The 12,382-nt window shown below is 37.5% G+C and overlaps 1 protein-coding gene across 2 annotated transcripts in view; it reads right to left on the bottom strand.

Moving 5' to 3' along the window:
- Positions 1-692: 692 nt before the first annotated feature.
- The window catches only part of LOC107729565 (mitogen-activated protein kinase kinase kinase 3), a 30,971-nt gene continuing 19,281 nt past the window's right edge, over positions 693-12,382 (bottom strand). For both annotated transcript variants that reach the window (XM_016540131.1, XM_016540130.1), the window contains 10 exons: positions 9,037-9,170; positions 7,956-8,029; positions 7,786-7,853; positions 7,601-7,696; positions 7,347-7,508; positions 7,033-7,181; positions 6,215-6,346; positions 3,028-3,157; positions 2,564-2,741; positions 693-1,721 (listed from right to left, as the gene is read on the bottom strand). In XM_016540131.1, coding sequence (XP_016395617.1) covers positions 1,493-1,721; positions 2,564-2,741; positions 3,028-3,157; positions 6,215-6,346; positions 7,033-7,181; positions 7,347-7,508; positions 7,601-7,696; positions 7,786-7,853; positions 7,956-8,029; positions 9,037-9,170 — 1,352 coding nt within the window. In that variant the 3' untranslated portion in view covers positions 693-1,492. The remainder of the gene's footprint in view (positions 1,722-2,563; positions 2,742-3,027; positions 3,158-6,214; positions 6,347-7,032; positions 7,182-7,346; positions 7,509-7,600; positions 7,697-7,785; positions 7,854-7,955; positions 8,030-9,036; positions 9,171-12,382) is intronic.

The following is a 12,382-nucleotide window of genomic DNA, read 5'->3' as shown; positions in this document are numbered from 1 at the left end:
CCATAAGACACTTAAGGCACAACACTTTCTAAATACATTTTCTTTGGCAGGGCTGGAGAGAAAAGTAATATACAACCTAATGTGCTCTCATTATCTCACCACACACAACACACCCCTTTTGAGATTCCCAATTTAACATCTCATCCTCACTGTAGGAATACTAAAGATTAGCTGCATCTTAAGTACTGCACTGCTGCTCTCTACAGGACACTATAAGGCACTACTGCGTTACAAAACTACGTATTAAAGGCAGAGTAAGTGATTTCTGGTAGCCAATGTTGATATTTGAAATCACCAAAACAAACACGCCCCTACCCCAAAAGGGTCTTGCCCCTATTTTGATAGCGCCGCCCCACATATACGTACGCAACCCAGGCAACGATTAGTTCTGTGAAACAAAGCAAAACCAATGTTACACCGTGTCTACGGACGTGAGCGGCGCGGTGCAACAAATCCCCGACAGAAAACTGGATCAGCGCTGGAAAGCTGATCCGATATTTACACGGGTCCTACTTCTTGCCTTATCGTTCCGCAGACGTTTTCCTCTTTTGTTTTTTATCCGCCATCTCTATCTTTCTGTCGCTCGGCTCGGCTAATGTCCGTCCCATGCACTGAAAGCTCTCTCCTCCACATCACGAGTAGACACGCCCCTTATTGCTGATTGGCTACAAGTTTGTTTTGCTATTCGGCCCGAATCAGTTTTCTAAAGTGTTTTTGAAAAATCACATACCCTGCCTTTAAATTTCAACCACTATAACCACATGCCCTGACCCTCGGCATCTGACCTCAGTCAAAAAACGAGAATAAGCTGCTTTCTGTAACAGACTAAAACAGTTCTTATAAACTATAAATCAAGGAAGTGCAATTTGATGAAGATGCAAACCATTCGAGACTGACGTGCATATGACCCTCATTCATCTGAGGCAGGAACAAACCGGGACACAATTATTACGTTTCCTTTAACACTAAGTGCCTGGAGTCATAGAGACAATGGGCGCACACGGGAATCCGTGTGGAAGGGGAAATGGCACATAAAAACACTGACTTCATAACTCTGCTGTGGACTGTATGAAACATTCATTACTAGGACACTTTCTTGATGTCTGAAAAACTCATTCAGGGGTCAGTGAGATTGACCCTGTCGGCTTTAGAAGGCACATTTGGCAGTTGTTGTAAGAAGCAGCTCAGTGGCTCAAACAGTATCATGTCTGTTGCATCTGCTAATCCTGGGACACCATCAATCTGTTTATTTCTGTAATGAAGAGCATGTGCATCACGAAAGTCCTGTAGCGCCCCCTGCTGTCCCAAAGACATCACATTTCAAGCCATTAGAGAATAAACCAGTTTTTTGACCTAATCCTGGCGACAACCCAGATTGGGTGCTGGCAGGTCACATGCTGTGGAAATGCAGATTGCCTTTGAAGCTGAGCTTATCACTCTTTGACAAGAAAAATGAGGGTTTTTAACCCGTGGAAGCAGCTAGAGGGAAACCTCAGCACAAGATCTGGGAGAAGGGATGTCTGAGCAGCTCCTCTGCACTCGGCCGGTACTTGGCCTCCACGAAGATGCAGCGGAGGAAGTCCCGCGTGTGCTCGGAGATGTGAGAGGGCAGCTGGGGGTTGGTGGGCTGAGTGGCAATCTTAAATATGGCTGCCATGGCCTCGAATTCAGCCCACGGGGGCTTTTCTGTCAACATCTCCACCACAGTGCAGCCTAGACTCCTGTTCACACAACAGAGTTTAAGAAAAAGGACCCATTAGGTTACATTATATTTCTTTAACATTCCACATGTTTTCTAGTACTGTTTTAAAGTTTCAGTAAAGGTATCAATTTTTTATAGGATTTTTGTTTAAATTGTTATAATATTCTTAATATGTTTTGTAATTTTGTTTCAAGTAAATTGATCTTCTTTTATGGACATTTATAGACATTTTTAATTGCAAAATAAGCTGAAAATCCTGATTAAGAATGATTTTTTGCAGTGTTATATGCTAATAGACTATCTGATCTAATAGACAACTCTTGTGAGCGGATTTTCAGCCAATCGTAATGCTCTCCTGACCTGACCGGAGACTGCCCTATCAGTTTATGTGGGGGAATCCCTGAGCAGTAACTAAGCCACTCCCACCGACTGAGAATCTGTGCACTTCTCAAGGACATTAAATAACCTAATTCTTTTTCTCCTACTTCAACATTTGTTTATAAATCTTTCTTTGTTAAAAATAGGTTCTTAATATTAAGAGTATGTTGCTTTTTTAGACTCTGCAACATTGATCACAATCATGTCTGCTTAAAAAAACAGTTTACAGTAAAATGTGACTCTTAGACTGGATCTTAATGGTGATAAATTATTGAGAGCATCGTACCATTCCACAAATCCCAGCTGCATTCTTCCCTCTACTACGATGAGATTTTGAAAATATTTTAAAGGTTTTTAGGTTCCCATGATGGAAAACGAAGATGGAAAATGCTGTTCCAAAGCATTTTTTTCTAAACCTCATAAAGATATGTGCACTTCTTGTGTGATGTGTTTTTTTATTCATATACAAAAAATTGTTCTCACCAAACGTCTGCCTTCCGGCCATACCCCTCTCCGCTGATGACCTCTGGGCTCATCCAGTACGGCGTTCCAGTAACAGAACGGACCCCAGTGCTGGACATGCAGATGGTCTGAAGCCGCTTACTGGCACCAAAATCTCCCAGCTTCACATTGCCGGCTGAATCTCGCAGGATGTTGGCACCTGAACGCACCGGAGGAAGTGACCAAGGAGAGCTGTTAGCATGCAATGGACCGAAAGATCTTTGATCCAGTTTTCCTCTTGTTACATGACTAAAAGAAGATTTACAAGCTATAACAGTTGATCCAAAATTATTAAAACATGACAACGTTTTATTCAAATAGCTACACTACAAATTGAACTTTGATATAATAAACTTCTGTTTATTTTAATTGCATTTCAAATAGGTGACAAAAACACACACACACACACAGTATTTGACTATGTGAGGTCTAATGCCAGACGGTACCTTTGATGTCCCTGTGGACGATCATGTTGCTGTGCAAGTAGGACATGCCCTCCAGAATTTGTCTGGTATACTTGCGTGTCACATTCTCTGTCAAAGCCCCATAAGCCTTCAGCTGGTCTTTGACTGAACCCTGAGGGTCAAAGACCACAGCACCAGTGAGTCACACTGAACTCTACATCACAACCACAGTATTGCTAACAAACAGGTGTGTGATGACGCATTATAACCCTTACAATAAAAATAATTTACTTACAATAGAACGCATTAGCTGTGTTAGAGCTCCAAAATGAAAATTATGTCATCGATTATTCACCCTCATGTCATTCCAACACTTTATGTTGTTATTTTTTCTGTGGAACACTAAAGTAGTAGATTCCATAGATATTTCTCATACAACAACAGTTGATATGAACTGAAATCATATTTGATTTGAGAGTTGCAGAGGAGGCAAAGATTATCTTTGAATGAGACTTTTTCATCCGTTTACAAAGTGTCATCATATGGATTCAGAAATATATATATATATATATATATATATTAGTGCTGTCAAATTATTAATCGCGATTAATCGCATCCAACATAAGTTTTTGTTTACATAATATATGAGTGTGTACTGTGTATATTTATTATGTATATATTAATACAAAAACATACATGTATATATTTAAGAAAAAAATGTTGTTTATATATTAAATATATGAGCAATATCACTCGAGTACGAGAGCGATACTGGCTCTATATCAGCGGCTGTGATTAGGCCAGAGGCAATCACAGCCGCTGACATAGAGCCGGTATCGCTCTCGTACGGAACATGTGTGTAATTAAACAAGAAACAACGGAGTGCCTAATAAAACCCTCTTTTGTGCGGAACTACTTCCTTCCGCCACGGATTCAAAGCTCAAGTTGACAGTTAAACATACGTCATTTTTTTAGAATTCATATCAAGGGCATGTGCTGCTTCAGTTAGGTTATTAGTGAGAAATAATGAGGTTATAAGAGAGAAACAATGCGGCAAGACGTGCATCCAAATGAGAGAGAGAGAGACCACGAAGCTAGACGTTTCTTCTTAAATTAACTAACGTACTCTACTTGCATAAAAACACCTAAAGGACTCTCAGACTCTGAGAAACAAGAGTCTCTGGTCTGATGAACCTCAATTCCAAATCATGTTTGAAGGAAACCAGCTCTGCTTTCAGCGGCAGGGACCGAGGGACTCGTCAGAGTAGAAGATAAGCTCAATTCACCAAAATATTGAGTTAGCCTTAATGAAAACCCAGTCCAGAGCATTCAGAACCTCAGACTGGGCAGAAGGTTCACCTTCCAACAGGACAATGACCCTAAGCACACAGCAAGGGTGGCTTATAGACAACTCTGTGAATGTCCTTGAGTGGCCCAACCAGAGCATGAGCTTGAACCCAATCAAATATTTCTGGAGAAACTTGAAAATGTGCATTTGCTTCCATCCAACCTGACAGAGCTTGAGAGGTGAAGAGGTGAGGAGAAGAATGGCAGATATTTGACAAATGATGATGATCAAAGCTTGTCGCATAAAAACAAAAAAGACTTGAGACTGTAAAGGTGCTTCAGCAAAATAGTTAGTTAAGGGTATGAATACTTATGCAATGTACTTATTTCGTTTTTTTTATTTTTTATAAATTTACGAAGTTGTGACAATTCTGTTTTTGCTTTGTAAGTATGGTGTATGGAGTGTAGATTGATGTGGAAAAAAAGTAATTTAAAGCAGTTTAACATAAGGCAGCAACATAACAAAATGTGAAAAAATGAATGGGGTATGAATACTTTCGCACTAGGGATGCACGATATTATCGGACCAATATCGGAATCGGCCGATGATGGCTTTAAATGTAAATATCGCATCGGGCAGATATGAAAAATTATGCCAATATGTCTTGCCGATAAGAGGAATACATTAACTCACAGGTGCTCAGGGTGTGCTAGCGATTAGATCACGTCAACAGTGCCATTAGATCACGTCAGCATTGTGGCTCATTCTTGAAGCAAAGTTTTGCCTGAATGGTGATTAGATTCACTGTTTTGGATCGCGTGTGATAGAGTAAACACAGTAAACAGACTGTTTCTGATTAAATAAAGCAGTAATTGATACCATAAAATCATGAGTATGCTTTCATTTAAAGGTCAGAAGCTATAGCTTACATGAAAAAAAATTTAAATAATAATAATCACAAACGACACTTAAATAATTTTATATATATACTGATTTATTCATTAATGTGTAATATGTTAGATTTTTTTAAACAAATTATGAGCTCTAAAAGATTTTCAGAATTTTTACAACTCTTTTGCTTTAGACCATCTACAAATGTTAAATCTTAAAATAAAATGTTAAGGTTACCACTGCATTTTTCTGAAAAAAAAAAAAATGCAGTGATTAATAAATAGTTTATTTGTAGTTATTTTCAAATTCTCAATGTACTGTCATTATAAAAGAACTTTATTACTGTTTATTTAATTCTAACAAATAAGTTCTTGTTAAAAACGAACCAAAATGAAAAAGAATTATATATCGGTATCGGCATTGGCTATCGGCCAAAATGAGTTGAAAATTATCGGCATATCAGATATCGGCAAAAGTCCAATATCGTGCATCCCTAATAAACACAGTAAACATACAGATATTATGTAAACAAAAACTTTTATTTTGGATGTGATTAATCGCAAATAATCTTTTGACAGCACTAATATATATATATATATATATATATAGTTTGGGGTCAAGATTTTGAAAGAAATTAAAGCTTGTATTCAGCAAGAATGAATTAAATTGATCAAAAGTGACAGAAAAAAACCATTTATAATATTACAAAAGTTTAAGCAGGGTTAAATAAAAATAGTAAATATATTAAAATAAAAAAGTTATTTTAAATTATTATAATATTTTGTAATATTACTGTTTTTACTGTATTTTAAATCAAATACATGGTCATATGCCCATGGTCACTGTGAACTGTCATTTTATGAAAAAATCCATGTGAGATTCTTTTTGGACATTTCTTAGAAAAATTAACAGCATACAGGTTTGCAACAACATGAGGATTAGTAAATGATGACAGAATATTCATTTTTGGTGAACTATTTCTATTTCTTTAACAAGTCTAGTTTTGTTGCTTTCCCAACACTTGATGAGCCAGTGCTGTCTCAAACTCACCCCGGGCATATACTCCATGAAAATGGTGAGGGTCTTCTCATTATGGTCTCTAAGGCAACCGTAGTACTGAACGATTCGCTCGTGATGCAGGTTCTTCAACAGCTGTATCTCACACTCTAAAGCACTCACCTCCTGCAGAAAAGGGGGCAAGAGTCATGACACGACCACATCTGAGTGAGATGGCTGAGCATGTACGTGGAAGATCAAATGTACCACAAAACACTAATACCAAACAGTGGTTATGAGGCGCTTTGTTTTTGAGTGAGAGCATATGTGTGTGTTTGTGTCAAGTGAGGGCATGATCAACGAGAAATGCGTTGATAGACTACCCCACTTCCCCTCGCCTCAAAACCCCCCTCTGGCCGATGCACACACAATCACACACAGATACAGGAAGCGACAGTGCATGTTTTTGCAATGGCAGACAGGAAAGGATTTAAAGAGTGGGGAAAAAGTTTGAGAAAGAACGAAAAAAAAAACATGCTGGCAAACTCAAAGAGAAAAAAAATTAAAGAAAAGAATCACGAAATAAATACAAAAAATAAAAGAAGAAAAAAACAATACAAAAGAAAACAATAAAACAAAATAAAATAAAATAAAAAAACAAAACAAAAAGCAAAACACAAAACAACAAACAGCACAAAACAACACAAAACACAAAACAAAACAAAAAAACAAAAACAACACAATACAACAAACCAAAACAACACACAACACAACAAAACACAACACGATACAATACAACACAACAAAACAAAACACAAAAACACAACAAAATAAAACAAAAACACAACAAAACAAAGCAAAACTTGTAATACCTTGCTGGTCTCTGGACTGGCAGGATCAAAATGAACCTGTTTTGCTGCAAGTTCCCTGCCTGTGTCCACATCATAGCACAGATAAACCCTTCCAAAAGCACCCTGACCCAGCAATTTCCCCCTGCGCCACGTCACTGGAGCTGTAGGGGCTACATGTATGAACATAACACATAGATACAATACTGACTGGCTGAATGAAACATATGAATTGACAATTTCACACAAATACCAACATTTTAAATACATCAAAGCATTCTTAAAATATTTATAAACACAACCATAATCTACAACATCAGGATCTATCTCACACTCACACTTATGAGGGACTGGGCGGTCCTGTGGGCGGAGTCTGGCTTGAGTATCAACCAGCTGCCAGCTCCCCAAACTCTCCTCACTGCCGTTCAGTGAACGCCGCGACGGCACCAACGTGAACAAGTTTCCCTGGGGACGACGGATCCGTGGAAATGTCCGTCGACCTGAGGAGCAGCATTATTCGTATAAATTATGACATGGGAGGAACTGGAGTGTGTATGTGTGAGCGTCCTAACTAAATTTGAGTGTTTCATACCTTCACTGTGGTCTTTATGATGCAGCGACACATGATACCTGCGAGGGTACGTCCCTCCCTTCCCTACAATCTTATCATATACATGGTTTTCCCGGTCTGAAAGAGGAGAACGCAGAGAGAGCATGGACATTTGGACCAATGGAAAAGCTGATTTTAAAACTAAAAGTATCTTAATCAAGGCGCACCTGCACAGTCCTGTCGGTTGTCAGGGTAACTCTTAACCCTGTGTGTACGAGGTTTCCTGAGTGAGGGACTGCGAAACAAGAGACACCAATAAATGAAAAATAACACAGTGACAGGTGCTTACAATTACAGTATCATTCAAACACATTTCATATTGTATTAGTCTCCTCACCTGTCAGAGTTGCTGTCCAATGACTGACAGCTGCCAGACACAGAGTTTTCTGCACTGCTCCAAGAATCCAGCACCTTTAAATACAGGTGAACTAGAAGTTAAATGGACTCAGGAGGCACTGCAGGTGATTAGGTGACTGTATTTCATTTTAGCAGTGGTATATAATGTGGCATATGCGTGAATTCCAATCTGGCTGCGAGAATATGCAAGCTAGCCATGTTTATATTAATTGAAGGAAGTGCAGTAATTGCAAAAGTTAGCATGTTTCCAAATTACAAATTAACATTATTTTGATCATTTATTTCTGCTTTGGAGAGTAATATATCTAGCACTTAAAAGCACTGACACAGCATATCTGGCATGTATTTATAATGAATAGAATAGAATAGAATAGAATATTCAAGTATATTCTATATTCTATTCTATTCAAGAATAGAATAGAATATAATATTCTATTCAAGAATAGAATAGAATATAATATTCTATTCAAGAATAGAATAGAATAGAATAGAATGGAATAGAATAGAATAGAATAGAATATTCAAGTATAAGAACACTACTGTTCAAAAGTTTGGGTCAGAAAGATTTTTTGAATGAAATTAATACTTTAATTCAGCAAGAATGCATTAAATTGGTCAAAAGTGACAGTAAAGACATATATAATGTTACTCAAAATTAATTTCAAACATGCTGTTCTTTTAAACTTTCTATTCATTGAAAGAATCCTGGAAAAAAGTATGTTTCCGCAAAAAATGTTGAGCAGCACAACTGGATTTCAACATTGAAATTAGAATGATTTCATCGTGCCATCACAGGAATAATTTAAATTTAAAATATATTAAAATAGAAAATAGTTATTTTAAATTATAGTATTTCAAAATATTACTATTTTATGTATATATACTGTGTTTCTGATCAAATAAATGCAGCCTTAGCAGACATCGTTCTGTAGTGTATATAAATGTAACCTGATATATTAAAATACTTCTGACATACAACGAATCAAAAATTCAGAAACACTAAATCTGTTATAGTTTTGAAGTACCCACTGACATATTTCTGCACATGTCTTTAAACTCACACACTGGTCGCTGGTTTCAGGTATGAACTCCCCCTCACTGTTGATGCTGGTGTACGATCCCTGACGTGCGATTCGCTGTTGGCACTCAGGAACGTAACCAGGGGGCGGAGAACTTCGGCCAGTGTTCTGAGAGCCTACGTAAGGACAAGACAATAGACATAAATGTTACAACTAACAATTCAACATTTGGAAGAACACATTTTTTTATGGTAATACTTTTATGGTGGCAAACATGTATCTCTGTTACTGACCACACTCTGGTGTGAGACTGAGAGTGCATGCATGCAACAATTTGCATTCACATCATGTTTACTTCACCATTTTGTCCAGTTGTATTTTTGTTTCCTTTCAGTCAGTACAGTGACTCGGTGAAAGAGAAAAAATTAAATAAGTGCCCTGAAAATGGACACCTTACAGTTTATACACAATTATATTTTCTAAAGCAGTGTTAGCATGCAATAAACCAGTACAAATCAGGACTGTACAAACCAGTACAGGTACAAATTTGCACACATTTAATCAATTACACTGCTAAGTCATTAATGGTCATTCAATTTACATTTTTAGGTCCCTATGAAATCTTTTACTTTTATTTAGTTTTATATTTTTTTTTCTTTATTTTACAAAATTTTCTAAATTATGTTTTAATGGTTTAATTTAGTTTTAAACAAAATAAAAAAAGCATGTCTAATCAATTTAATTCAAAATGTTCTTTTTTTTTCTTTTTTTTTTTTACAATAATATGGTTTCTGGATCTTTCTGGATTTATGATTTTATACAAATTTTTATGACTCAATTTCACAATTCCAACTGCATTTTTATAGATTATGATGAGCTCAAAGAAAAACACACCATTTGCAATACAAAACAAAACAAGAAAAGGTCCCAAGCAATGTGTTGCACTGTGACAAGAGCACAATCTAAAAGCAGAACAGCTGAATCATGAGACTGAAGCATAATATAAACAAACGGCTTTTTCTTCCAGTCACAGAGCTCAAAGAGCTCACACTTTTCTCCAGACGCCCTTACAAGCTGTAGCAACCGCCCCTCCCCCCTAAAATAAACACTCTCTCTACAACAGGCCATTGGCCCACCATGCTAATAGTGTCTCGCAATCTGATTGGCTGGGAGCCAGCAAGCCATTGTGGAGCAGCCAGTGATGGTGGACAGGAAAGGGAAGAGGACCCGCTGCTCACAGAGGAAGTCAGAGAAACAACAGAGGGAGAGAGAGAGAGAAAATGAAAGAGTATGAGAGAGAAAAAGACCAGGGCAAGGAGATTGATAAGAAAAGCAGAGGGGTTTTTGGTTAAGTGCAGCAGTGTGTGCATATGTGTGTGTGTGTGTGTGTGTGTGTGTGTGTACTCACTGGTGGAGTGGTGGCGTCCTCTTGTTTCTGAGGATTGGTAGGCAGTACTGACATCACCGGTGGACTGAGAGGTTTTGATGCGAACCTGCTTACACAATGTGTGATGAGATGGAGAAGAGGCCTGCATATGCAAACACACACACAAATCTACATAAGCATCTAGAAATCATTATATGTGCAGAAACAACACATTATAATGAATCAACACCTCTCTGCTCCTGTGCAATAACTGACAACAATGTTAGCATTTAAACCTCTTTCTAGTAAGCAGAGATATTAGAATTTGCTCTGCATTCTTAGTCTACATTCCAAATGGAACTGGTTCATATTGACATGTAATATTAAACTGTAAGTCTCACATTGCTTTGTTCCTGTGTCAGCAGCATGATCTTGATGCTCTTCATGTTTGAGCTGCGGTCCAACAGATCAATGGCTTTATCCAAGTCATCCTGATCACGCAGGGGAATGGACAGCTGTGTGCACAAACCGAAACACACTTAACAAATGCAAGTAGAGTAGAGCTGTCACATAAACATTTTACACAAGAGGAGGCACTCACAGTGGCTGTGCCCGGATACCCTGAATTGTATAACATTTCAAGTGATTATCACAACCTGTTTCTTACAAAAAGAGCCGGGAGAGAAATGTCTCTGTCACTGAATATATCCGGTGATGTCACGTCTCAAAAGTGCATCTCAAGACGGTCAAATTTTGCCTTGTGTTTTTTCAAAAACCATTCCTGAGCGTTGCGTCTCACATTTTTTAATGCAAAGATGCATTCTGTGTGAACGGCCCCTTACTGAACTGCATTGAGTGATGTCTTCATCTTAAAGTGAAGTAAGTTTTATGTACATCAATATTATTACTGAATGGTTGCATTTATTATTATTTTTTATTATTTTTGAATTAACTTATTAAAATGTAACTTATTACAGAAATATGCCAAATTAAAAGTTAGATTTAGCTTATTATTGTCCATCTTAAAGTGAAGCAAGTTTTGTGTACTTAAAGTTTGTGCACCTTACATCAGTATTATTACTGAAATGTTGCTAATTTATTTTTTGTAATTACTATATATTTTTAATTTAAAAATGGGTTGCACTTTATTTTACAGTACGTGCACTTACCTGTACTTACAGTGTAATTACCTAAGAAAGTACTGGGTAATATAAGGTTATGGTTAGGTTTAGGGGTAGGTTCAAGGTTAGTACCTAGTTATTACATAGCTATTGTAATTACAATAATAATCACATAGTATGTACATGTGGAACAGGACTGTAAAATAAAGTGCTTCCAGAAAATGTTAAATTTAGCTTACTATAATTTATGTATCATTGTTAACCTTTGTGTGCACTTTTAAGTTTATACAAAATGAGAAGTTCAGCAAAATAGTACTAAAATAGCAGATATTAACGTCCTGGGTATTTCTTATAACAGTGCAGCGATCAGACATAAGTGAGTGTCAGTGAGTGCATTTGAATGTGAATCAATACCTCATTATTCATATAATGCAGGTCTAACTGCTGACCGAAGAATGTTTTGACTTTCTGCTGGACTTCCTCAAACTGCACAGGCCGCCCAAACATCAGAATCCTACACAAACATATATAAACATACACACACGCCACGCACGCAGGGGGGGGGACATTAAACAGGAAGCTGAGATTTCTTTAGATATGTAATCTGAGCCAGTAAGTCAAGTCAATCACACAGTTGGATCTGCAGAGTGCACACATTCCTTCAAGCACACCTAGCATAGCTGTGGTCTGTCCTGGCAGCTACAGACTAACCACAGTCCTTTCCCTTTCCACTGTGATACCAGTCTGAGAGCTGAGAGACAGGATGCCTGTGTGTATCTGTGTGTAAATGCCACAAACTCAAAATGTATGTTCTACATGTTGTTTTATGTGTGTTTTTGAACATTACTTTTACTTTAACATACACACACACACACACACACACACGCACGCACGCACGCAC

Source organism: Sinocyclocheilus rhinocerous, unplaced genomic scaffold (assembly GCF_001515625.1).
Source record: "Sinocyclocheilus rhinocerous isolate Xijiao unplaced genomic scaffold, SAMN03320098_v1.1 scaffold697, whole genome shotgun sequence".
Classification (NCBI taxonomy): Eukaryota; Metazoa; Chordata; class Actinopteri; order Cypriniformes; family Cyprinidae; genus Sinocyclocheilus; species Sinocyclocheilus rhinocerous.
The sequence above is the reverse complement of the archived record's forward strand: the minus strand, read 5'-3'. Positions and strand labels throughout refer to the sequence as shown.